Below are 27,403 nucleotides of genomic sequence, written 5' to 3'. Positions count from 1 at the left end.
AAGCAGTTTTTTTTTTATCATCAATCTCATTATATATTTAGCCAAATGGCAAATCCACAAATGTCCATACACTATATATATATATATATATAAAAAACTCTCCTCTGCCTTTGGTAATAAGGTCAAACAATATATTAAATTGTACATTTACTAACATGAAAGCCATTAAGACCTGTGATTTATGTGCTGTTTTCCTCTTTTTGTGTAATATGATGTTTCTTAAACGCTGCTTCTGAATGATTGCAACCCCCTGGCGGCTGTTTTTCATTTTTCTGTTCTGCACTATTTGTCTTAATAAAGTTTTAAAAGAATAAATAATAATAATAACCACTTAGCCAGCCCTGGTTTTGAGCCCATCGTCTCGTTATCTCAATAAAACGAAATAAAAGTTCCCGTTTTCACGTGAAAATAGTCCTCGTTATCTTGACATAGCGTTTAAAAACAGAATAGTCGAGCACGTCCGCACTCGGCTTCCGTATTTGAGGTATGTTTGCTACCAGAACCTCGGCACTCATGTTAGCAGCTAATGCTAACAGTTGCTATGACGTTCAACAGGAAGTGATATCACCACAGACAATAAGCAGAGCGCACAGGAATGGTTTGAAATCCCTAATAAATTATTTTTTTTAGGAAATAAATAAATAAATAAAATAAATTTCGTGGAAAAATGTTGCTAAAAATTTCTCTATTTACACTGCCGTTCAAAAGTTTGGGGTCACTTCCCCATTGAATCCCATGGCAAAGTGACCCCAAACTTTTGAACGGTAGTGTACGTCCAAAAAGTCCATTTCAAACACAATGCTTCTTTTATACCAATTCTGTTTAAATATTGGCTTGTTAATGGTTATCTCTCCATGAAGTGGAAGCATGGGGAAAAAAGTTGTGTGAAATGTGTCAAAAAGAGCTTTTAACAAATAAATTTTAATGGTACCTACCAATGACTCAAAATCTAATGCTCTAATACTTCGTTTTTCATATTCTTTTACCGAATGGCTTTTTTAAAAATGTATGATGTATTTTGTTCTTCCTTTAAAAATTTAAACTAATAATGAAATTAGCCTTTCTTATATTGGTATCTGAAATGTATAGTATGTAGCTAACACTGATTTAAATGTCTCCCAGTGGCAGTGACCACTCATTACAGTGGTGCGGACCATGTTCTGGACCAGACCACTACTTTGGCAACAACCCCCTCCAATAATATTAACTAGAGGCTGCAGACAGACACCAGCATGTTAGAATCCAGGCTGCGAGCGCAGGTAGATGTCGTAGTTTTATAACAGAAAAGTTTAATAACACAGAATAAACGCAGAGCGACAGCAGTGTACCTCAATTCTTTCAGCACTAGCATCCATAAAAATCTACTAGTGTCCCCTCACATCCGGTTGCTATGGTAACTCCGACCAACAGAAAGCATGTATAAAACACTGTCCACTAAAGGGCAATGTTGTCAAACTCTGCTGTGGCATTTTTATATCTATATATATACATATATAGATATATATATATATATATAGGAGAGATTTAAAGTGAGTCAAGTGGCAACAGCAAAAGTAGCTGTAGTGGTGTTACTAGTGCAGTGTTAGTGAGCTTAAGTGTGGTGATATTAGATATGTGGTATATTATTTATAATGGATGCACTATATTAACAACAGTAAAAATCATACTTATCATTGCCATCAGAATTACTATCATCTTTATCAGCCCCATTTCTTTCCTTTATTGTGGGAATGCTTGCTGGCCTGAGTCTTATTTTGCTTCATTATTTGTTTTATTGCATTATTTTTTAATTATTTGAAATCATTTAAAATGTATTCTAGAGATCATTAAAAAATGGGATGTGCTCACAATTCAACAATTCCATTCCAATAAGAAAATAACATGATGAAAAACTTTATTTCATGTTGCAACATTTTTTCCAGCTGCTGCCCAAACTGGAACCTTCTTCACTGGCAGCTCATTGGTTATATTAACATCTCATTCATTGGTGTAATTTAACAAAGTACATCAAACTTTTGATTTCCACTAGCAGGTGATTAATAGAGGTTTAAAGCAATAATATTAAGAAGCATTTGCATGACTTCATCTAGTTATGAAGAAAAGGTTCTGGGACCTAAAATATCAAGCTTATTATAAATTTGCTCAAATACATCTGGAAGAACTGTCCACAACCATGGCAGATCTAGGTGTAAACATAACAGTGGTCAAGCTTAAGGTAAGTAAACTAGTCAAAATCCAAACAAAAAGCAACATTAACGGGCTGCTGAGAAACCTTATCACAGGCTTACAAAATATTTACACGATACTCAGTCAAAACGGCGTAAAAAGCTAGTCTATTTGATGTGTTGCTACTTGTGTCATCATCTAAGCTGCACATGCTTAAAATACTTTTTGGGATGTTACAAATGCTAACAGCTCTGTTTGTTATCACAGTATAAACTTAGCTAAAAATAGTCACTTTCATTTGATCTGGTATGCTGAAGCATCCATAAATAAAAAGCACTATTCACACTATCAGTGCAAATTACAGAGTTTCTATAACATGCTGACCGCTGTCGTGGTGAATTTCATCCTAACAGAAGTCATCTGGAATGTGGATAGTAGCTACCAGTTCATGAAGGATCATATTGATGAAGTGAACAAGGCAAGTCCTCACGCAGAAATGCCACACTCATTACACACACTGCCTTCTAGAGGGCACAAAGAAGGGAAAACTGGACAGCAAGTGAACTTGAGGTAGCAAAACCAACATCAAATAGATTTTGTAACTAAGGAAAAAAGTCAGCATACTAGTGCATTTCTCCTATCACCTCTAAAACTATGTCTTTTTTTCTGGTCAAAACTAAATTTCTATATAAAATGACATAAAATCGTAAATTCTGACAGTTCCTGGTCCTGAGAAATAACGAGCTGTAGATCTCCTGTACAGCTTATCAATCGGGAAAACATTTTCAATCCCATCCTTAAAATATACACAAGTAGTAAAACTAGATAAGGAAATTATACTTCACAAAATTATTCATTAATACCAAGCAGATGTAACATTCTGGAAATGGGTGCAGATGCAAAGATATTCCATAAATGGTAAGCATGATGTTTGTGATTTTATAAGTAAAAAACAATGTTTATATACAAAAATGTACAGTTTATCCTAAGAAGACCTTCTAAGTCATGTTTGTTAATATTTTATATTTAAAAAGCAATTCTTCAAAAAAATTCCAAAATATAGCTGTCTTCTTTACTTCCATTAAAAAATTCTTTCTTCAATCCAGAATCAAGATAAAAGGTCTAAAATGTCAAATCAGTCAATAAATCCATTAATATTTTAGCAAGCCTTGAAGTGGCTAATGTTGGGTCATAAACAGAGCCTCGGCTCCGCGGTGCAGACGGTCGGCGCCTCAGTATACGTGGGGAATGATCCTGTAACGGACCGTTCGGCAGTACTCTTCCCACGCTGAACCGTACTTCCTTCTGCACTCATTCATGTCGCGCGAGTCTCGGTGCACAAGCAGGATGATGAAGTAAATCATGTAATGCCACGGCAGAAGATGGCTGAAGCCTGAAGGGATTGTTAAAAAACAGAAGGAGGCACATAAGAAAAACATAAGCTTTGTTGTTGCATACAGTAATCTACTCTTTTCAATAAGGAATGTCATGATTAGAGGGAGAGAGGAACAGAGAAAGAGTTATTCCCTCCAAACAGTCTCCTTGTCACATTTTTGGTTATAGAAGGACAAAAAAATGCCAGCTTGTAAAAACTAAGCCATAAAAAAGTTGCAGTGAAAGGAGGAAATGCATCTTTTAGCACCTGCAAAACAACAATTTGTCCTTGTACCTGAAAGTAAAGGTAAATGCTCATAAACTAGGTTAAATTACATCAATGTTTACCCAGCACAACAATGACATTATTATCAGTTGCAGTTTTGTAATTGTGCATGACTTGGTTTGGACACGTAACGAGTAAGGTGACATTCGAGGAAACTTTTCATTTGCAGATACAAACAACAGAAAAACAAACTTTTGGATGGATATTTTTGCTGTTTGTGTGCAAACATAACTGATTTAGCAAAAGGTTGACGGCTGTTTAAGTGGTCAGCATGTACTAGTCTGTAAAAGAACCATGTTTAATTTCAGATATATGGGCTTGTACTAAGTGTTTCTAAATTTCTCAACTGAGGTTCAGAAAAAAATCTTTTTATAAGTAGCTTCCAGAAAGAGGCCTCTCAGGTCTGGGTACAGGTCATGTAGCCCTTTCCATGTGTTTTCTCGGAGAGAAATCCAGAGTTGATATGTAGGATTTATTTATTGTTTACAGAGCAGAGGAGATTTAGATGTAACCAGACCTTTTGGTTAGTTTACTTTGCTATGTTGGCACGAAAAGAAAAACATAGCAATCCTATAATGTCCTGATAGTTGGGGATGCACTGATGCACGGTGTGTGGGGTAACGCAGGAATGTGCCTGGTTAAAAAAGATCGGGGGCGGTGCAGAGTGAGAGGGAATGTAGACCAGAGTGTGCTTTGAGTGAGAGAGCTGACATAGACGGTTAGCTTTTTGTTGTTGTTGCTTTTTGGAGTGGTTATGACCAGCGGCAACCATCTTCATTAAATATAGCAACAGTTTGCATAATAACGGTTCCTTTCCTTCTACACGTCCTTCCAGATGTTACAGTAGAAATAAATTCAACAAATAAACATTAAAAGGCTGGTACACACGCAAAGATTCTCTAAATCTGAAGAGATTTTTTTTTATCACACATGAAGATAAAAAATCCTTTTTGATGGTGCTGTGTGTGGTGGCTCCGATAATGTCAGCACAGAACAACACACAAGGATTCTGTCCTGCAGACTATCTAGAATCTCGTCCTCTGAGCCAGAAATATCGCACGATCAAACGTGATCGAACAAACAAGAAGAACAACCAGAAAACACCCAGCATGGCAGAGGACATACATGAGGTAATGATGTGACTATTATTAACGGACTGGAGACGGCGTGAACACGGGCTTTATGTCCTTCCTTGTTTCTCAGTCAGCTCGCTCTCTGATTGGCTACGTTCTGTTCCACGAACCATCAACAGTCACAACTCAGGAATCGTCGGCTTTCCTTACACACATGAAGATTTTAAGTCGTAAATATTGAACGTGTTCAATACTTCTGATTGTTGGACCCGTTTCGGAGCCGATTGTCGGGGTGAATTTGCTCTTAACACACTTTAAACCAAACGATGATTTTATAGGAAAATCTTACGAGACTCAAGATAATGCGGTGTTGGCCGTCCGTGGTCGGGAAGGGGGCAAAATCAGGACAATAACAGCCTGATAATCTTTATGTGTGTGCCCAGCTTAATGACTGTTCATATTATTTTACACATCTAAAGTCTTGTATTTAACACACAATAATCATGATTATTGTGATTATTTCTCAAACAATAATCATACAAAGAAAATCTGTAATCGTGACATCCTTACCTTCAGTAGTCTGCTTTTGTAAAACTTTTTCTCCAGCAGTCCAAGTGTTAAAAGTATAAGTAACTGTAACGCCTGACAATATTGCTATGATCCAACAGATGTCCTGCGACTTTAATCAACACTCTCAGTGCCTTGATAGGTGTGGTGCAAAGATTTAAATAAACTCACCGCATGGTAGGGACCAAGCAAGAGCCATAATGAGGTCTCCCAGGTAGTTAGGGTGACGGACCAAGCCCCACCAGCCCGATACCAGCAGACTTTTTCCTGTAGCTGTGGGGATTGTTCTCAAATCTGGAGAGAACAGAGTATTCGTCTTAGGCGTGATAAAAACTAATTTCTCTGTTTTGTTTGAATCATTTTATGAAGAGGTTACTTTTTTCTATAATTCCTCTAAATACATCAATCTCTATGTTAAACTTAGTTATCAGGTGCAATGACTTAAGAAGAAAGCATCTATTACACTGATGCTGCTTTAAGTCTTTAAGAAGACGCTGGAGCTTTGTAAACACAGTCAAGCTACCCTCGCTAATATGTTTAATGGCAGACTAACTCACAAATAGCTGCAGAGAGTATTTGGTTGGACATTTATGATAGACATATTTGGGATTTATCATACAGCTACATGCCCCGCTGAGTCAAGCTATGATTAAAGATCAAGGTACACAAGCACGATGTGAGCAACCAAAGTTATTGACCTAAATATGACAGGTGCTACATTGCTGACGGCTAAACAAGGTCATCATACAAACAAATGCAGCGGAAATCACAGCACAAATGTTGTCTTTGAGCTACTTGATTTTGTCTTATGACACTGATGTTTTTTAATCTGCTAAATGATTTTTGTGACCAAAATTTGACGTGTGGTCTTAAGGGAGGGCTTTGCAGTCATAATTTATGATGCCTTTATTAATTTATTTATTAATACTTTTCAGGTGTTTTTTTAATGAAATGTATTCAAACCAAGATTCCTGTTAATTGTTTGTCCTATTTTGAAATTAATTCCATTAAGTCCATTCGTATGTAACCCAACAACCACCACACCTTCATCTTCCTCAGCTACATGTCAGGTGCAGTGAACCTTCAATGAGACACAGAGGCTAAATTATCAAATACTTTTCATCTAGCAAACAAATGTCCTAATGTATGAAGTTTCAAGAAATGTTTATGAGCTCATCAGATTATTGATAATCTTTTATATATACATGTATTTATACAAACATTCCTTTGGTTTTACTATTTGGATGTTTCGTTTTATGTTGGTTCTGGTTCTGATGGAGGTTTTCTTCCTCTGAACCCGTACATTCTATTCGGGTCATTCAGTGACCTAAGGTGTGTGAAGCTAAGTGTAGAAAGTTTCTACAGGTGTGTCCCACTTCAGGGTCTGCACACTTCAAAGAGCGGATTCCTCAGCTCCAACTGTCCCAATTCGGAGAATTTGTAGGAGCCTCCGAACCCAGCCTACATATCTGCACTTCGTTTGGCCCCAGACGAAGGCTGCTGGTGATGCATCCTTTGCAGCCTCTTTTCTCCCAGAATTCATTGCACACAAGACGGTGGCGAATCAGCAACTGAGCTCAGAAGAGCACATTTTATGTTTCAGTAAACTTTTTTTTTTAAACTACACTTTAGTAGAAAGGTTACTAAACCAAATACATTAAAACATGTTTGTTAAATAGTCACATTAAAATTCTGTAATATTTGATATTTGTGGATTTTTAAGGGGTTAATGACTACCGGCTGGAAAACAACAGAGTCTGAGACCTCCCCCTCCTCCGTGTTAAGTTTGATAGCACTAATTTCTCACATTTGTAATTTACAGTATTGGTGCACTTTTATGAATACAGAGTACAAGTACATGCACATGGTAAGTGTTATGAAACCTAAAAAATAAACTCACTGCTCTCTAAAACATCTATTAAGTATAAATCATGCATTTATTACTGTGGCAAAAGCTGTTTAAACAATCTAAACAGATCTGCAGTTTAAAGATTGATAACCATGATTTCCTACTATTTCCTGATCTAGGTCCAAACTGACCCTGACCATACTATGGAGGCAGTAAATATCCACAGTTTGGAGCTTTTCTTCTTCAACGTCTCCATGTGCAGCTCAGGATGGATGATTTAACTGAAATGATGCCATCAGTTGGTTTCCTTAGCTAGGTAATTATTTATTAATGAGTTTATATGAACACAGTTAATATAAACTGAACTAATGGATTTGTTTTAACTGGACTACAATTAACTGCACTGAATTGGACTGTGGCTGTAAAGTGATTTGAGATGACTTTGTTCTCAACGATACAAACAAGCTAAATTAAATGGAACAGAATTAAGCTGAATTAATAGAACCAGTTATTGGTTCTATTAAATGCCCTGCGATGGACGCGTGCCCCGCCTCTCGCCCGCTACATACTGGGTGAGGCTCCATCTCATAATAATGTGGTACAGAAAACGAATGAATGCATAATATAACTATAAAAATGATAATCCCAATGTTTAAAGGAGAACTTACTGGACAGTTTGGGGTCTGATGGGTTTCTTCTGAAGGCATTCTTTTCAGAGTTTGATTTCCTGAATATGTAGAATCCGATGACTGACACAAAGAGAGAGAGAGGACACGTTATCAAGCCATCAACTGCTCACCTAGAAAAACAGAGAAGCTACTCAGATTTATGTCAGACTTTAGAAAAAAACATAATTCATTGCCTACTCTCGTTTTATCGTTTTTATTTGGATCCCCACCAGTTGCAACTAACAGCTGCTGCTATGCCTCCTGGGGTCCATTCGTTAAGTACAATCAAATGTCTATGCACATATATTTTATGCAGACAAATACCTTTACATATACACATAAATACATCACATTAATGCCAACAAACTCCATAAACTATTAATTGAAATACATATTAACAGGTGTACACACACACATAGACATACATTCTTTCATACAGACTCACAAACACATTAAGATAAAAGTATTCATACATATAACAAAAGAAAGTCCACGTTTAAATTTACAGGGTTTCCGCTACACGTAAATGATAGCAAATATGGCAGCTTCATGGCAAAATAAAAGCCGCCATACCATGATTTTTTTCTGGGCAATCTGCAGCAATCCCAGAGCACGAACCCAAGCCACTCCACCACAAAGACGACCCCGGACCCACCCAGAGGGCAGCAGAGGAAGGCCCCAGCCAGAGCCCCCCATGATCACAGGGCACAGGGAGGCTCTGGTTGCACCAAAGTGGCAGTAAAGAGGTGATAGAGTGGAGTAACTGTCACATACTCCATGAGAAGTGAGAACTACATGAGATGGCAAGAACAAGAAAAGTTTGTTTTGGTCTGGTCAGATTATCTTCCAGCCACTGGATGGCTAAGGCAGAGCACTACACCCAGGAGGACCAGGCCCCTCCAGACAACCACCGGGCGTGGGCCAGTACCCATCCCAATGTTCCAGCACCACACCCCGGGAACCAGGGCACCATCGACAACTTAACCATTAACCAATTTAGATTATTGGCCTTGTGGTAACATTTGTCTTGTAATTACATTTAAGTATTACACATACTGCTTGGTTTTGTTGCATTTGAAGTTTCTTCAGCATTTCCTTCGATGCACTGGACCAGCGTTTAAGGGGCAAAAGGAGTGAGTAATATTTAAGTTAATTAATTAAAGTTTTTAAGTTGCTAAAGCTGCTAATTGGCCAGCCGATAGAACTACAATACAGGAATCAAACTGTCAAAGAAGGAAGGTCTACTTACGTTTAAGGAAGACAATGGCTGTGAGTACAGGGAAACTCAGGGGCTGGGAGTGGCCAACCAAGTAATAAGCCTGCAAGGTGTAAGTAAAAGGAACCCACACCAAATCACCAAAAGCCAACATGAAACCAAAACCATCATGCATCAAGTCCATGGTGGTCAGGATGGCCTCCTGGGGAGAGACACAAACATCTAGTTCGACATTCTTGGAGAAAATATTGCATTTACTAAAGTTTTGTGGGGCGTACCTCATTCCAAAGACCATCCACCACATAGAGTAACTGAAAGAGATTCACAAGGATCATGGAGTATGATGGAGCATCCAGACCCTGCTGCTTCATCTCAGCTAGAGCCATGGCGAAGTTGATCAAACACTGAACAAAAGATGCACAAAGTTCAATGTTACAAAAGTATTTATTACCATGGGTACAGGATAGACAGAGAAGACGCCTGTTGACTGTCGTTTGAAGGAAAAGAAAAAACTGAACCACGGTACCCTTCAGGGTCTGCACACTCCGAAGTGTGCAGACCCTGAATTGGGACACACCTTGTAGGTATAAATATCATGAACTACTCACTTAAAAAAACAAAACCCAGGACCTTGTCAATTCAGAAAGAGCTTTTTTTTTAACCTCAAGTGAATGCAATATGCTTTTTAACCATCGGAGGGAGCTGTGTGTTGAAAACTTGAGCTGCTGAGTTGAAACTAATCAAGCAACAAGCTCATCTCTACAAGTTTAAATCAAATTTAGCATATTCATTGGGGCTTAGAAGTCACAATAAAAAAGGAAAGGTTTCGTCACTGAGACTTTGAAAGTCTGCTTCCTGTTATGACTCACCCATCCGATGAGTCCAGGACGCATCTCACAGAAGAATTTCAGATCAAAGCTTTTGATACGGGGATTTAGCTCACGACCCTTGAAGAAGTCATAGACCACATTGCCTGGAGAATCAGGAAAAGAAAATTACAGTTTGGAACTAATGAGTCCAAATTATCAACAAAATGTATCTAAACTTTATACTTACCAGACTTTCCACCAAGAGCCAGCTCCTCGGGGCGGGCAGAGCGAGAGCGGATATAAAGATAGAAGCTGAGCAGCACAGAGACGAGGAAGGAGGCTGTGGCCAGCTGCAGGAAATGACTGTGGATGTAGGTAAGATCAATGCCCTGGTACACTGCTGCTCCCACCACTAAAGAACTAACCACAATGGCAAAGAAACCTGAGGGGGCACAAAGAATTTCAGAAGCAGGCTTTAAAAGATACGAAAAGACACGAAACACAAGACAGGCAATTACCCAAAAAGAAAACTGCATCCAAAAATCTATCAGATTTTTTTTTCAAATGTACCAGTTTAACAAGGTAAGTACTCAGACAAAATACTCAGCTCAGACATCATTTACATTGGGACTTTGCAGACTGAATCAATAGTTTCTTTTTTTTTGTGCATAAAGCAAGTTTTACAATTATGATTTTATTTTTCCACAGAATTTCCCTTGCAGTGCAGTGACCGTGTCACCCTGTCAAATTTTCCAAAATCTTTTATTTTAAATTATATTTATGAAAAAAAAGAAGAAAAAACGGACTGGTGAGCCAGTTCCTGGGCTGGCAACTGAGGTGAGGTGAACCACTTTGGGCCCCTGAGCAAGGCAGGGCGGAACCTATACGTGTCACTACTACAACTACATGGGGGTTGTTGCTTTGACAGCTTTGGGGAAGAAGCTGTTTGAGTCACCTGACAGACGCTGTACAAGCAGTACATTGCCCGGGTGGGTGGGGTCGGCTGCAATGCGTCTGGCTCTCTGCTGGACTCAGAGGGGGTAGATGGAGTCCAGTCTGGTAGACGGCAGCCCACAATCCAACAACCCAGGTTGTGGAGTTTCAGAGCTCAAATTCATTTACATTCATTCATTTATATATTATACTTTTATTTTTTTCCCCGTCAAAAACAAGCCCAACACACGTTTAGTGGAAATTCGTTACGAGTTGCTTCTGAGATAGCTCTTGAGGCTGCGGCACACGCAGAAAGGAACACAAACACACACACTGGATGAAACTGGCTTTTAGACGTGTTCCTACTCCATCACACCGGATTCAGGCTGTTAACGAGCCATTCATGTAATTCAGGTGTGTTAAAATAGGATTACTTCTAAAACATGCAGGGCAGTGGGTCCTGAGGACCAGGATTGAGAAACACTGCTTTAAGGCAACAAACTTATCGTGCTCATTCACATGACGGCAACCCAAAAACTATAAGATTGCTGGTGTTAAATTTGGCAGTATTTATGAAAACCTGCATATTAGGCATGCCGGTGTTTTGCTAGTGGGATTTTCTAATGAGTATGAACGCCATATTGTTAAAATATCGCTAATGCTAAATGTTAGCACAGAAGTGACTCGTATGCAGCTGCTTCTCCATCTACAAACTCAAAAGAAAGACAATGTACACAACCATTTTTTTCAAACAATGACATAGTCCAATAAATGCTGTTAAAATCATATAGAAACAGCACTGGCTCAGCATCTTGGCAGAGGAGTGTCAGTGTGCTTGCTTCACAAAGCCTCACCATTGGTTCTGTATTTGAGCCTGTTCCCAGACCTTAGTGGCATTCCTTCACTCAGCTGCAGGGACAGAAACAAAAGGACAATAAATAAAATGGATGAATGAACTAGTCCACATTGAAGGACTAGAACCGCTGTTGTAACTTTGGTATGGGGATACAATACAATGGAAGAAAGAAAACCACCTTCAGATCTATGTGAAAAGGAAATTAATTTGGGGCTAAAATTGCTTATTGGTTACGTGGACATGATGTCATTGTGGATTAATGATTGTTAATGAGATATGATCTCATTAACTCTTATTGATCATTGTTCCAATCTGCCTTCTGTCAGGACAATAAAATATAAAAAGTCATGTACATGTCAATGTGGATCTTCTTAGGACAAAACATAGAAAAAGCCAGCTGGGAACAATCTTTTCATTTGCCACTAATTTTAACAAAGAACTGTAGTAAAAAAAGGGAATCAAACTACATTTGTATACAAATATTCTGGTTCAGGCTCGTATTTACATTTAAAGTACAAATTACAGCTCATCTCCCTCACCTTTCCAACAGGCAAAATGTAGAGTAGAGCCTGAAATAGGACCCAGAGGAGGACAATGCCAAGAGCTTGGGCGTCCCAGAAGGTCTCAAGTGGAGGCAGAGCAGGGGGGAAGTTTGCCAGACTGGGATCCTCCTGGTTAGCTTGAAGTACCAACAGTACAACCCAGGCTGGCAGGAAGATCAGCCAGAAGTATGCTCCTTGAGAGAAGAAGACACATCACAACTGGTTATGCACTTATCTCCATCTAACATACGCTGCACACGTAAAAATTAAAGACTACACAAACAACTTCAGGCGGATTTATGCTCGCGCGGCGTCTGCATGTTGTCGGTTATAGTGTGGCTGACGCTGGAGTTTGCTTTCCCACTCGACCGTAGGGGGTCGGCGTCGTTTTGGTGTTGTGTTGCAGTTTCTCCTCCTAACCTGACGGTGGCAGCAGGGGTGGTATCGGCTGGTAAACTCACCAGGTCGGATGTCTTTTGATAGCTCACTTCAGTTCGGTAGATTTTAAAACAACAATGGTATCCAGTGTCTTTAATAGCTTGTGGAAGAAAAAGAAATAATTCGCTTCTCATCAACTTGATCCACGGGTTACTGTTTTAAGAAAACGGTGGTTACCACACAAATTCAGCGAGAAGATCCAGATATCCGGCAACATGTGATCCCAAACTGACCAATCACAAGGGAGTACCTCCGTGTAACGGTCTGCATAGCAGGGGTGCAAATCAGGTCTGGAAGAGGTGCACGTCGAGCCTCTGCAGAGCTACACTGAACCTACGGCCATTACACAGACGCCGCGCGACCATAAATCTGCCTTTGTTCTCCCAGCAATAATATGTGTGCAGTAATGGTCAGGGTGTGTATGTTCTGGTTTTAGTGTTTCTTTTATATTTTCCTGCTATAAATCAATATATTTCGTCTTCTTAACCTAAAATTAAAAGTGGAGCGACAACTTAAGATATTTATTGTTTTATCATATGAGATAAATCATGTGACCCAGAAGTTAGCTCTGTGTACGCCTTGTTGATTACATGCCCAACACTGTGTTGAACTCATATAATCATGTCAAATAAATACAGAATGAAAGATGTCTATTTTGTTTTCCATCTACATTAAATAAAAATGTGTTTTCTAGAACCTGTCCTGCACCATGGAGGAAAGGTATGGGATGAATTATTGGTGGGTGCACATCAGGTAGCGGAAGTAGTTACTCGTAGTTGAATACACAACAATTTGTCATACATCTGCTGCTATTATCATCTTGAAAATGCCGCTCAGGTCCTCAGGTGCAGCCTTTAGAAAACGTAGAACAGATGAGGAAGAGAAGCGGTATGTTATTTTATCAAACATTAAAAGGACTCTATTATGATATTTCAACTTTTTTGAGCTTTCTACAGTGTTCTAGTTTTGAATATTCAGTGAGTGAGTACAGTGAGTGGCACCATTTTTTTTAATCACATAAAAGCATGTTTGAGTTTTCCAGTGTGTCTCTACATTCCGTTTCCTTGGCGTTGAAAACGATAGGTTTAAGAGATTCTGCGACTAAAATGTGAGACAGAGCGAGTGAATTTTTCATCTACTCGAGCAATGGCGACCAATACATTTGCATCTTTTTCTTGTAGCAGTTATAACTGAATTTATTTAGTCGCTAGCAAACTTCCCCTCCTTAGCCCAATACATCACAATAACGCAAATTAGCTGCTGGTTTGCCAACTCAAACTAACTTCAATACGAGAAAAGGAGACGAACACCAACGAAGAAGACACCAGCCAATGTGCGTGTGAGCAGGGGCGAACGAGCACTGTGATTGGCTTGTGTGGAAAGAGGCGGGTCTTGAGGAAATTTGTGACTTTGTCTCTATATTTAGCCAGTTTTCAGACCCCTCAAGTGACTTTTTTTTTTTTTTTAAAAAGCGACTAACAAGAAAATCTAGCCAATAGCTGCTGTTCTTACTGAGGAGTGGGAACAGTGGCTGCAGAGGAGCATCAGTCCCTGAAGCTGTTTATTACCAGGAACTACATGGACCAGTCATACCATGCTCTGTGGGGGATGATGATTGTTAACCTAAGTTTGTGTATATAAAACTCTGGAAATTTTAATCTGTTTTTTAGAGCCTCAGCCTCATTACAGCTTTAAGCTTCAATTCTGTTATATACTAGAAGACATGTCATTAGGGATGTACTAGAAGGTTAAGAGTGAATTTTTACAACGTGGACTTTAATATTCTTCCCATGTACACAAAGACAAAAACCCATTTCCCGCCTTTCTTGTAACCTACCTATCTTCCCTCCAAAGTCAAGTGGAGTGGACAGGGCAGCAGCAGGAACTGGGAGTACCACAGTCTTTTTCTCCTCTTGCAGCGGTGATTTGACAAGTGGAGCGGCATCTCCATCATCCTTCCTGCGGCGCAGGTTATATCGGCTTTGATTCTTCTCGGCATCCATTTCCATCTTGGCCTCATGTTTCTGAAATAACATTTATGTGTATCTTAAATTTTGAATAAGTCCAACATGAATGAAAAAGACAACGAGCCTCTTTAAGTTGGTCAGCTGCCTATTCTCAGATATATGACAATGTCATGTATCTTCCTGGCTCCCCGCTGCCATTACAACCCTGGTTATGAATTGTATCTTAGTCAATACTGATAATTGGATATGAAGCATCCATTAGATCAAATCATTTGTATATATCCCCCTTTCTGGGATTGCTTCAGGGTTTCCTCCAGGATTTTTTAAACTGTGGGGGAGGGCTTTGTGGGATTAATGAAGTAGGTCTAATTCTTAAGAGCTCTAGGCTGTGTTGTACAGAAAGTTGGCCACAGCTTCCCTGCTGCTCTCTTCTGCCACATTCTCCAGCTCTGCCTCCACTTTTCTCTCCCCCACTAGTCTTTTTGTGAGACTTATTTAATGAACAGCTGATCGAGGCGCTGAGACAGTAAGAAAATGTATACATTACATCTGGCATTTAAAGACATGGGCACTGCTGCATGCACAACTCCACCCTGCCACAGAAAAATTCCACCCTGCCATTATTTGCAGAGCAGTGTCACATTTCCCGAGTACAATTTTACACTCTTAGTATGGTACATAATTGTGTACAAACAGACTTTATGTTGATATGGATCTATTCATACATCATAATTTACACTGGTAACATCAGACAACTAAAAACATCATTCTGAAGGCATAGCGGGTTTTATTTTTCCCTGTGCTTAGTAGCATTACATCATAATATTCTTTGCTCTAGTTGATATGTGTCATGTTCCAGTAACCTACTTTTTATCAGCATGACCTGGTCCCAATGTGTCATTTAAGATATCAGAACTTTTTCATTAGGATTTTCCTGATCCTTTTGAAAAAAATATATTTTGGTGAATTTGATTTATTTTCATCTCTGGATTTTGGCACTGAGATCACCTGGGCCAGCGACACCCATCAATATATCACTAACTGCTGTAACTGATAAAATTCAAGTTTTTACAAAAGGTTTAAACATTTTTTTTTTGTTATTTAAAGTTTTAACCAACATTTCATAAGACAAAACTCACCTCATTTAGTTTGCTAGCAGTGTTATTCTCCCCTTCCTTGTCCTGCTTATTGTTGCTACTGTTCTCCGATGCCTTGGGCTGTTGCTGCACATCAATGATGGAAATTGAATCAAGATGAGAAACAAAAAAGCAGAAAAAAATAATGTAAAGAAAATATTTATGGTAGGGGGAGGGGAATATGTTATGCTCAAAATCTAGAATCAAAGAGAAACAGAGGGTGTCATTTAAAGTACTAATCATTTTGGAAAACCTGATAATTGTCTTTTAGAATGGTTAAAAACACAGACTTAGTTATCTGTAGAAAACATAACTGAAGCTTGATGATGATCATTGGTTTTTTTTAAGCGTTTCAATGTTAGAAATCACTACATGTTGCAATGTTGTTTGCATTGTACGTATTATACCACTGGAAGAGAACCTCTGAATGCTGCAAACTTTCAAGATTTCTGCATATTTGCAAAGATTAACAAAGATTAACATTAACATTACTGGACATTCCTCCAGAGGAATCCCTGGCGTTCCCAGATCCGAGGAATATGTAATCCCTCCTGCGTGCTCTGAGGCCTCATACATAACGGATTGCATAGGTTTCAAACTGAAAGATGGCGTACACCCAAGACTGCAAAAAAAAGTACAGCCAAATATTTTCAGATGCCTGAACCTTCGAGTATGGTTGTCCCTGTGCATCTTTCTTTGATACATCCCAGCTGACTTGATGCAGCTTTACATGCCACCTGGACAGGCTCCCATTAATAAACATGTAAATTATATATATGATTACACTTAATGAATCTTTCAGTAAGATTGGTTTATGATTGTGGAGCTGTGAAGACAAAATGAATCAGCGCTATCACTTTTTTATAGCCACAATATTTTATTTGGTGGTCTTTCCTCTGGTGTAAATGACAGTGTAATCTATTGTCATTGTAGTAATTTCTAAGATGTATTAAGTCTTAAATGGATTACAAATTTGTGGGTTTTATTCACATCAACACATTATCTGAGATCTGGATTTTAAGATTATTTAGAAAGACCCTATTTTAATCACTACATTACTACCAGAACTGTGTGGACATATTACGCCGTGCTAGACAGGCGGGTGGTAATTTGAAATTCAGCACAGCATCCATCTCCATCTTCCCGTACTATCCTCCTGGTGAAGTTTCACATCTCACATAATGGAATCGAAAAAGACTTTATGGACCCAGATAAAGCGAAGTCCTACATCAAGATGAGCGTCATCACTGCAAGTCCCACTAATAATGGTGACTTCTTTTTCTCTATTGGTAAGATAAGGTAAATGTGGACAGTACAAGCAAGTAACCTCTTTTGGGTTTTGTGTTGTATACCAACTGAGTATTATATATATATATATATATACACATATATATATATATATATACACATATATATATATATATGTGATGGAACTGGGTTCCGGGTTCCACCCTGTGCCGGCTTTCACAGACACAGTGCAGTGGGCCGAGGTTCTCTCACCAGATGAAAGAAAAACTGTGGTCGAAGGCTTGCGTTTTCTGGGAGCTTTATTGTGGTGAGCGCTCCTTAGGAAGTGGTGAGGTGATCCAGCGCTGGTGATATTTACAATGATATTTACAATATTTACAGTTTGACGAGGATGTCGTCCAATACTCATTCACTCTCACTAGTTTCCGCAATCCATCTAATCCACCACCCTTGGCATCATTCTCATCCTTCATCCAACAATCTTCATCCCTTCATTTATATATAACCAAAAAAATCCCTTCAGCCCCCCCTCTTTAAAGGGTGCTTCTGGCAAAAAGGGGTGTGTCTGGCAGGACAACCAATCACATCACATCTCTACTCATGACATTCAGCTGAACACAATCTACTCATCAGGTAAGTAATCACATCAATTACATCATCCCCAAAAACTCACAGGTAAGTGAACAGGTAAAATACAAAACAAATAGAAACAATAACCATGCCCCTCCAAACAGGTAGGTATGTTTGTGTGTGTGCCGTAGGTGATTGGAACTACCACTATGGTGACAGCTGACCCTGTCACAATATACACATATATATATATATATTTTTTTTTCTTTCTTTTAAAGCAAAGAGACATTTTGCACATAATGCGATTAATCGTGATTAATCGGAACATGTCATGCAAATAATTGCGATCAAAGGGGTATGGTTATTTAAGCATATTTAGCAATTAGCGTCCTTTTTCTTTAATAGAGCACCCTGTGTCTGTATTATAAGCACACGTGTGGATATAAACATACAGGGTTTGGGGGTCACCACGTTCCGATAATTGGTGACATGGGGAGGGATGCAACCGCACCAGTTTGTGCCCTCCACTGTTCTCAACCTGGATGAAAAGATGGACTCACCGGTAATCCATAAAGATGGATTATGTTGTGATTCAGCAGCATCAACTGTGAACTGTATGTTTGTTTCTTATATACAGTATGTCATTATTTTTTTTCCTTTGTACAATTTGTTCTCCTTGTTATGATAAACTGGTGCAGTAAGAATAGGTGGTGGGTGGGACTGTGGGATGTTGTCTGCTGTTTTGTTGGTTATATATGAAAATAAAAATATATATACATATATAGACATTTTCCTTTAGCACAAATTCAAAACAACAAACGTTAAGAAAGGAAAAACTGCAGATCTTCGTTTCAAGTTTCATTACTTTTATAACCAGTATCTTCTGGTACTCTTTGTGTATCAGGTTTCTTCCTGGACAATCATTCTGCTGAGGTACTTACCAGGGGGGTGACTCTAACTTCCAGTGTATCCTTTAGCCTTGTATCCCGACGAGACGATGATGTGCTGTCTGATACGGTGGCAGCAGTGCGAGAGGATGAACGGCGTGTGGACCTTGCAGGTGACCGTGACCTGCTGCGACGTCGTCCTGGTGAGCGAGAGCGGGACCGAGAGCGGCTCTGGAAGCCTGTAAAACTCTAAAGAGGAACAGGATTGAAAGAAAAAAGGAAATCAAAATAAGCTAAATAAATGAGTCTAAATGATATTAAGATATTAATAAAAAGATATTACGACTATGTGAACAAGGGAATTGGCCTGTGTGACAACTTAAATATTTACTAACATTATGTAGACATCTGAGAATGAACCCAGCAAATATCACAATCTAAGTGATATGTTTATGTTTCAGTTAATCATAAACTTTCAACACAGATTACACGATGTATGCTGTATCCCAATACTGCTTTCAGCTGATCAATCTTGAGCACAGTATAGACTGAAGCAGGTGATTTCAATAATGACGACATAAAAACATATACAGGTATCCTACAGAAAAACCGCTGAATTGCCTAACAAATTATGTTTCATTGTGTGGAAAAGACTGGGAGCTTTCTTTTGTGTAAGGCAGTTATTTTCTTTCCCTAGTTTTTAAAAACAAATATAAATGTTCTGAATTACTTAAAAACAAACAAAAATAAATACAGAGTAAGACATGGGCTGTGTTCGAATGTGCACCCTACTCCCTACATAGTGCCCTATATAGGGATCAGGCCATTTTTTCCTGAGTGTCTGAATGTCCAGAGAGAAAAAAGCAGGGCACTCGAAATTACCCACAATGCATCTTGAAAAGTAGTGAGCATCGATGGTCACTAGATGGGTCAATATAGACCACAATGTATTGTGGGCAGAAGATCAACATGGCGCAAGGAGGCAAAAAAAATCTAGCTGCCGAAATTAAACAAAGTATAAAATATAAGGAATAAAAATATTTACACACAACTTTGAATTGGATTTGTAATGACATCTTGATGTGGGTTGTGGTTGCCGTAGTGATGGCGGTAGTCACGTGGTTTGTGGCGAGGAAAAAATAGGCAGCTTCGTGTCCGAATCGCGAAGAGAATAAGTCACTATGTAGTGTGCTATGTAGTGCAGCCCTACATAGTGAATGAGGGGTTAGGGAGAAGGGTGGACATTCGGACACAGCCATCGTCTTCTGTTCTTATCTCTGCTGAGGGTTGCACATGTGCAATAAAGTCCGTCAGGGGAAAAAAGTCTGAAATAACTTCACATTAAACTTACAAAATAATGTGAGATTTGTAAAGCGGACCTTGTGTACCATGAAGTGCGTCTGCAATGCTCGAACATTTAAAGACGAGGAACGTCGGACTTACATAAGAACCTTATGCGAGATTTCAAAGCTGAAAATGAAATAAGAGCCATTTATTGATAGTGAGATACATAATCAAATTGGTCAACTAGTCGTTTTAATAGTCAGTGACTAATCGACCATCAGAATAGTCATCAATTGCAGCTCGTTACCAGGCCTCTGCAGAGCTGAATGACATCTGATTCAAGTGTGTTGGAGAAGGGTTGCATCTAAAAGCTGCAGGATGGTAGATCTCGAGGACTGAACTTGGGCACACCTGTTTTAAGTCTTTTTCCCGCTCTTTGGTCGTGATGCGACCGCACACAGACCAGTGAACACACACAGGTTAGCAGACGTCTGCAAGCACAACATACAGTCATCTACCACCACACAAAGGTTTTTACTCCACCAGGAGGTGAAACACTCGCTCTCCATCAAGGAGCACCCGTTGTTTTTCTCTCACTGCGGTGTTAGGTTGATAAAGCCGTGCACATCACGGGAACGTGCACGGCTGAACAGGCCGAAAATTTGTCAGCAATGAAGTTTGGAATTTGTGACGTGACTTCACAACAAGCTGTCATATGATCTATAAATGATATAGTTATTACTACATGTGTTATGTTAACACGGTCATGCTGTAATGGTAGGCTACCTGTTCCAGAGTTGATGAATAAATAATTCAGCAGTACTGATTTTAAGGTTGTTATTTATATTCAGGTTACAAAGATTTTTAAAAGTATCTCCAGATTCGTCACTTTATAGGGTCTCTTTTGATTTGACTTCTGAATTTGTTTTGAATGTTTCGTTGCCTAATATTTGTATTCAGCTGTAGCAATAACATACCTACAACCAGATTTGACTGCTTATTTTACCAATTTATATACCAACTTTGAAGTTACTGTACTTCTTAATGCCGTTTTACGATTTGGCTTTGAATAGAAAATATTTTCTTAGAAAAATACTAACTACTAATGAGCATCACCAGTTTTTTTGTGGTTCAATTTCCTTCAATCGATAGATCTCAAAATAAACACTGAGAAAAGTTGTGAACTTCAGTTTGTAAGAACATCTGCAAAAGCAGTCCTACCATGATGTCTTGCTCCTTGAGCTCCAACTCCGTACCATCCTTGTAGATGACAGTGTAGAGCCTACTTTTTGAGTCAAAGCGTAGCACCATGACCTCATAGTACAGACTGCTGCCAGGCCAGCGACCCATGACCTTGTCCCCCTTCTGGTACTTCGATGTAGGCATCTTCAGCAACCTGGGAAAGGTACATTAAAGGGGATAAAGAGTGAGAATTTAAGTAACAATGAAGAGTAGGTCAGAAAAGTGACAAAAAAGTGGATTTGATTATGGTGAAGTAAAAACAACAAAAAAGGGGGGAAAGCCCTAAAATAATGCTCTCCGTGGATAAAGATTCCTGCACCAAAATGTACTCATTGTCAGGTCCTCAGCAGTCTTGTTTCAGCATGTCACAGAGCAGTTACATACTTGCATTTTTGTTCTTTTTTGCTTGTCCAAAAATGAGAAAAAACTGATTTATACAATGTTAAATAATAACATAAGATGCCTTAATAAACTGATAGTGGTCTAGAGCTACATGATATATATAAAAAAATAATACAAAAAAAACGAATTCTCGATTCACACATCCACATGATCTCATTTCTACACAGCGATTCTAAATCATTTTATATCACTAGCTGCATCACAAACAAATGCTCCTAATTTCCTACCGGATTTTTTCAAGTGTCCACAAATGCAGCACTGCCGCTGCCTCTTGCCTCAACCAATGGTAAAGCGTCTTCATTGATTTACTACTCTGCAATTTGAGCGGCAGTCTGTCACCTGATGAGGATCAGCAGGTAAAGAATAAAGTCCGGTGTTACTTTTACACCCTCAAAAGCACAAATCCGTCCCACTGCAGGACTATTTCATCAGAAACTCTGTGAAAGAACAGAAGTCTGAAACTAGCAGATCTACACCACATAAGTAGCGTTGGTGGGTGTGGTTTTCTACGCCTGCAAGGTGAGGCGAGGCCAAGTCTGGAATTAAAAAATTCTTGTACAGCTCTGGACTGGACTCAAACTAGATTTTAGCCTGTAGAGGGCGTCATGAGCCATTTTTTACCCCCAAACCCAGTTTTTAAAATAAATTTTACAAATACAAATTTGATCACAAGTATAGGTGATCTTCATCACAATTAATACTATGTTGTGGTATTCTCCCACCAAATTTCTTTCAATAAATTCATATGAGATGAAGGAATTACCATTACATGATTCTAATTTCACTCAAAAGTTAAATATACTCAACTTTTGAGTATATTAAAGCATTTTACGTGTTTTTTTTCTTTCTTTTTAAGTCGACTAGTCACGTCAATTTAAATCGACTAGTAGCAAGGAGCAGGAGCGATGTCTGCTGTGTGGCAGTAGTTTTCATTAAAGTCCAAAAAAGACGTTGCAGCTGAGTTTCCCCAGCTGGAACAAAACTGGGCAAGTTTAATATGCCCAACCTTATCGCGATTTTGAAGCAGCATCACAAAAAACTGCATGAGGATTTTCGCAGGACCACTGAGGTGAAAAAAAACTTCTTCTACTTCAAACAGCCAACGCTGTCCGAAACACTTGCAAAGCATAACAAACTCCCACGGGATGGCAAAAAGGCATTAACGAAAACACAGGCTAGTTTATTGTGCTCGATGACCAGCCGCTGTCAGTGGTGAGTGATGTCAGGTTTAAACGCTTGATCGGGCACCTCAAGCTTCTCCTTCTCATACCCTACTGTTGCTGATAATTCTCTGAGTAATATCACTTGATCAAGCCTTGTCTCACATTACACACTACAAAATAAGTAAAAATATATATGATTCTAGGGCCCGACCGATATGGGTTTTTTGAGGCTGATACCGATTCCGATATTTGGCAGAAAAAATTTCCCATTACAGATTAACTGGCCGGTTTTAAAAAAAGACATATATAATGAATAAATTAACTTCATGTTTGGTTCACTAACACTTACACCACCACTTTAAAACACAAGAATTTCCAAAAACACGCAACATTAATACCTAGGAAATTAAAATATATAACCTTAAAAATGATTCAGGTAAAAAATATTGAGATAAAAAAGTAGGTTTATATCGCCCAGCCCTATTTTACATGCACATCCTGTTCCAGTGCTTCACACTTCAAAGTAAGAGTTCCGCTTACAGCAGATAGCCAAAACATTACAACGGGTAGCGCGTTTAGCTAATTTAGCACAACTTTAGCAATGCAGCATAAATAAAAAGCTAACCGACACAACGAAGCACTCAAAACAACGGCTAATGTTGGCCATTTTGAAAAGGGCTAATATCGGCCGATTTAATCAGCCTGCTAATTAATTGGTCGGGCCCTATATGATTCATGCTGATTATTATATCGGACTGATATCGGAATTGGACAATACTGGCTTAAATATCGGTAACGTAACGGTAGTGAAAAAGTTGTACTGGGACAGCCCTAATGAATATATTTTTTAACTTGACAGAAACATAACAAATACTGCACTTAATAATTTTTGCTGTGCAAACTTAACTTGGCAGATAAGTGGTACAGGAACCTTATGTCATCTTTATTATAGAATGAACTCTCTTAACCAACTGGTAGTTCCATATACTGTAGTAGATATTCTTTAGAAATTCTTCTTTTGGAGCTGATCAGAAAGTTATCCTATTTGAGTGTCACAATTGGGCAAAATTTAAGTATTTTCCAATTCATCCGTCAGAAATAAAATTGACCACATTTGGAAAGATAAAATTGAAATTATATTGATCACCATTTTAATTTGATGTGATATATTTAGGTTTAAATGGTATCAGTGTTTGATAGGAACATTCTCAGAGGACAGTCAATCTATATTAGCAAACACGTTAGAATGCCTAAATGCTATAGAAGTGCACAGTGCTGGACACAATGAGAATGGACCAGGCCAGGTCAGCATTATGGGACATTAGGGACCAGGGATGTTCAGTGTTCAGAAAACCACCAAACTACTGCAGAACTGCTGACAGGCCTGTCCCTGTCCAAAGCTGTGTGTGTCTGTGTGTAAGACAGAAAAAGAATTTTACACCACTGTACAGATGAAAAGAGACAAAGCTGGACTGGTGTTTGGCAGGTTTGTCAACTCGAGCAGACAGTTTAACAGTAACCCCTTGTTTTTTAATACAATCCTGCTGAAATTGGAGGAAATAAAATCAGCTGCTCAATCCTCAAGTTCGCCTGTGTGTCACATCTGTGTTTCACAGAGCAGAATGAAAGATCTATTACTATTTCTCTACATATGTTTGTTTCATATAAAATCCCTCATCAACATAGGCTTGCTACTGCAAGGAAATTCAACACACCACACAGGGCACATGAGACAAAACTGTGACTTAAACACATCTAAAATAAACCTTGAAGCTGGACTTTAATATTGCTATTTTTTGCTATTGTGCTCTAGTGTCAAGCATTCACAGAAAATAACACATTATTTTAAAACCTAAAATAAAGAAAATGTGGTTCATCAAAATGACAACAAATTTTCTATGGTATTTATCAAAAACATATAAGTTGTCTTTTTTCAAAAGGTCTGGTAACACTGGCGTTTCTAAAGGAGTTTTATTTAGCTGGCTGAGGGACAAATGGCTCTTTGGATTGGAAAGGCTGCAGACCCCTGCACTAAACATATAAACAGGTTTAGCAGCAATTTTCAGATAAAATATTTCTTCATATATATTTATAAAATCAAAAATTTATGAGAAAGAAGGAAGAAATGTTCAGGATTTACTAACTAAAAGGTAAAAAGTCAGCAGGATGAATTTAAAGCTGTGAAGCTGCTTCCTTCTAAACACAGAAGGAACAATATGTAATGAATATCAGCATCAGGTGAACAGACAGAAAGCAGGATGAGAATCTCACAGCTTCTAGATGGTGAGGAGAGAGAAATATTCACAATATGCACAATAACTTCCATCCATGCAGCTTCAGTGTTTCATTATCCAGATTTCTGGCCTATAATTTTTCTAAACTTTCATTCTTAGTTTGACTGTTTAGCTTCACCTCTGCACCTGCAGCCTCCGCTACCGGGAGTTAAGGGTTAACATCTCGTTTCCGGGTGTAGCGTCAGGTCTGTAGATGTAACTATAAACATGTGTGGTATCCACAGAAAGTCCAGAATCTCAGCTACCAGCTCAGTAAAACCATTTCTATCACCAACAAACACAGTTAAGACAACAAACAATTTTAACCCACAATAACAAACATTAACAGCATTAAATTAAAAAAATTTGTTATTTAATAATTTGACAAATAATGTTTATAAAATTGTATAAACAAAAATGATCAAATCCAAACAATTATTTCATAAGCAGCTATACAGTATTTTTATATATGAAAACATTAAAAACAAAAATATATTTTAGCTAGAATATACAATAAAAACATTAAGTAAAGAAATTAAATAAAATATGAAGCTAAAATGTGTAAATGTGTAACTGAGGCTAAATGTTTAAACATCTCTTATTTTTTAAAAGAACTTTCAAGTTGTTCAAAATGTTTTCTAAAAGTTAACTTCGTTAAATGTTAATATCTTGATTATGTATTTCTATTTCTTTGCACAAAACAAAAAGGGGGGGAAAAATGGGAGTTTTCATTATTTATAGGTTTTAATGCTGTTACTTTACTGATCCGGTCCAGTTGAGATTTAATTGTATGTGCCTCTGAACCAAAATGAGCTGACTAAGCTGGATTTATACTCGCACAGTGTCTACGAAAGGTGGGTTACGGCATCACCGCTGTTTTTACCACACATATTCAGGGAGACGATCCAGAAATCTGGAAGCTCGTAATCCCAAATTGATCAATGATAAAGGAGTGCCTCCATGTAATCGTCTGCATAGCAGGGTTGCACGTCAGGTCTGGAAGAGATGCACATCGAGCCTACGTGGAGCTACGCACTGCCTACGGCGGTGATGCAGTGATGCTACACAAGTATAAATCCACCTTAACTGGGCCTTTACATCCTTTTCATCCCTGGTTTGTTTGGCTACTTCCATATGAGGTGTGGAAGTCAAGTACGAATACTGACTGACTGGTTTCCTCAGGCTGACTTGATGCAAGGACCTATAATGTGGGTGGAGTTTTTAGATTTTAAGTTTTTTAGCTCTCACAGTTGCAAAATAAAAGATGAGGTCCAGAATAATATCAAAACCTACTAAAAAGCTAAGAAGCCATAACTTTTAAATCCACCTCTGTTCAAAGGCCACCACAGAAAAAAAAGTCTTTTTAAAAACACTCCATTTCCATATATAGCAAGCTAGTTTGCCATATCCGTGTAAGAATCGCTGATAACTATAAAAATATTTAAAGATAACACAACAGTGAAAGAAAGCCAATGTTGAGAAATTAGATTTGTCGTAACTACAACATCCTGAAATTTCACATTACCTACAAAACGTATTTCCCCCGAACCCCCTTTTGAGTTTCTATAATTGTACTTCTTCGTACCAAATTCTTGAATAAATTCCTAATTATGACACAACTTGCACATAATAATCAGACACTGTTTCTTTAACGACATACTCATTTTGTCTAGCTTAGCTAGCCTTCAGTCTTGATACGGCAACAAGCTACAAAAAGGAAAGGAGGGAAAACGTCATGCATTCAAACACAGTGAGCGAAAACCCAAAGAAATAACTTGTTGGCAATGCGGACGAATGAATAAGTTTAACTACACCAAATTCAGTTACTTCATTAAAGCAAAATAATTTAACAAAGGTAATGTGCGATTATTTGTATTTGAAAATACAAATTAGGTAGTTTAATTAAAAGCTCTTTCACTTTGCAGGCACTGTCTAATTACTGCACACTGTGTGGTGGCGTATGTTAACCTTGCTGTTGGCAGAGAGCCTTCTCATAGTACAGTGTAGTTCACTTTTAAATACGTCTGGCTAAAACTGTCAAGGCAAAAAATAAATAAAACAAACGAGCCTTCATGAACCATGACTGGCCATCACACATGCAAAATAAACATCACCACAGGTTCAACAATATTTACGTTAGTACTAGTAGAGATAAGTTAAGATTCCAGAAATTAGTCAGAACCCAGGGCGCCGTTTACGGCAAGCTTGAGTTAGCATCAGCTAAACCCTAATTTCCCAACAAAGACAAACGAAAAGCGGTTTGCTGTGTTGCAACACAAGTATACGTAACGTATACATTCACCTACCTTATGTTAGGCAAATAACACCAATGGCCAAATCTGATAGACAATCACTCAAAAAGACGAAGTTATAAACTAAGCCCTGTATTTTTTTTAAACGTACTTGCTAACGTTTGACGTAAAGCTCGATCTCCCTCCCTCTACGGGCAAAACC

The 27,403-nt window shown here is 38.4% G+C and overlaps 1 protein-coding gene across 1 annotated transcript; it reads right to left on the bottom strand.

Moving 5' to 3' along the window:
• Positions 1–1,877: 1,877 nt before the first annotated feature.
• On the bottom strand, positions 1,878–27,403 carry lbr (lamin B receptor). The gene is made up of 14 exons (XM_041975847.1): positions 27,256–27,403; positions 21,091–21,265; positions 18,640–18,834; positions 15,884–15,967; positions 14,615–14,801; positions 12,337–12,533; positions 11,796–11,850; positions 10,256–10,450; positions 10,069–10,172; positions 9,478–9,603; positions 9,233–9,401; positions 7,984–8,064; positions 5,638–5,760; positions 1,878–3,559 (listed from the first exon to the last, which is right to left on the bottom strand). Exons 2-14 carry the CDS (start codon positions 21,253–21,255, stop codon positions 3,399–3,401), a joined length of 1,842 nt encoding a protein of 613 aa, XP_041831781.1. The 5' UTR covers positions 21,256–21,265; positions 27,256–27,403; the 3' UTR covers positions 1,878–3,398.

The sequence above is a fragment of the Melanotaenia boesemani genome, chromosome 22 (genome assembly GCF_017639745.1).
Source record: "Melanotaenia boesemani isolate fMelBoe1 chromosome 22, fMelBoe1.pri, whole genome shotgun sequence".
Taxonomy (NCBI): domain Eukaryota; kingdom Metazoa; phylum Chordata; class Actinopteri; order Atheriniformes; family Melanotaeniidae; genus Melanotaenia; species Melanotaenia boesemani.
The sequence above is the reverse complement of the archived record's forward strand: the minus strand, read 5'-3'. Positions and strand labels throughout refer to the sequence as shown.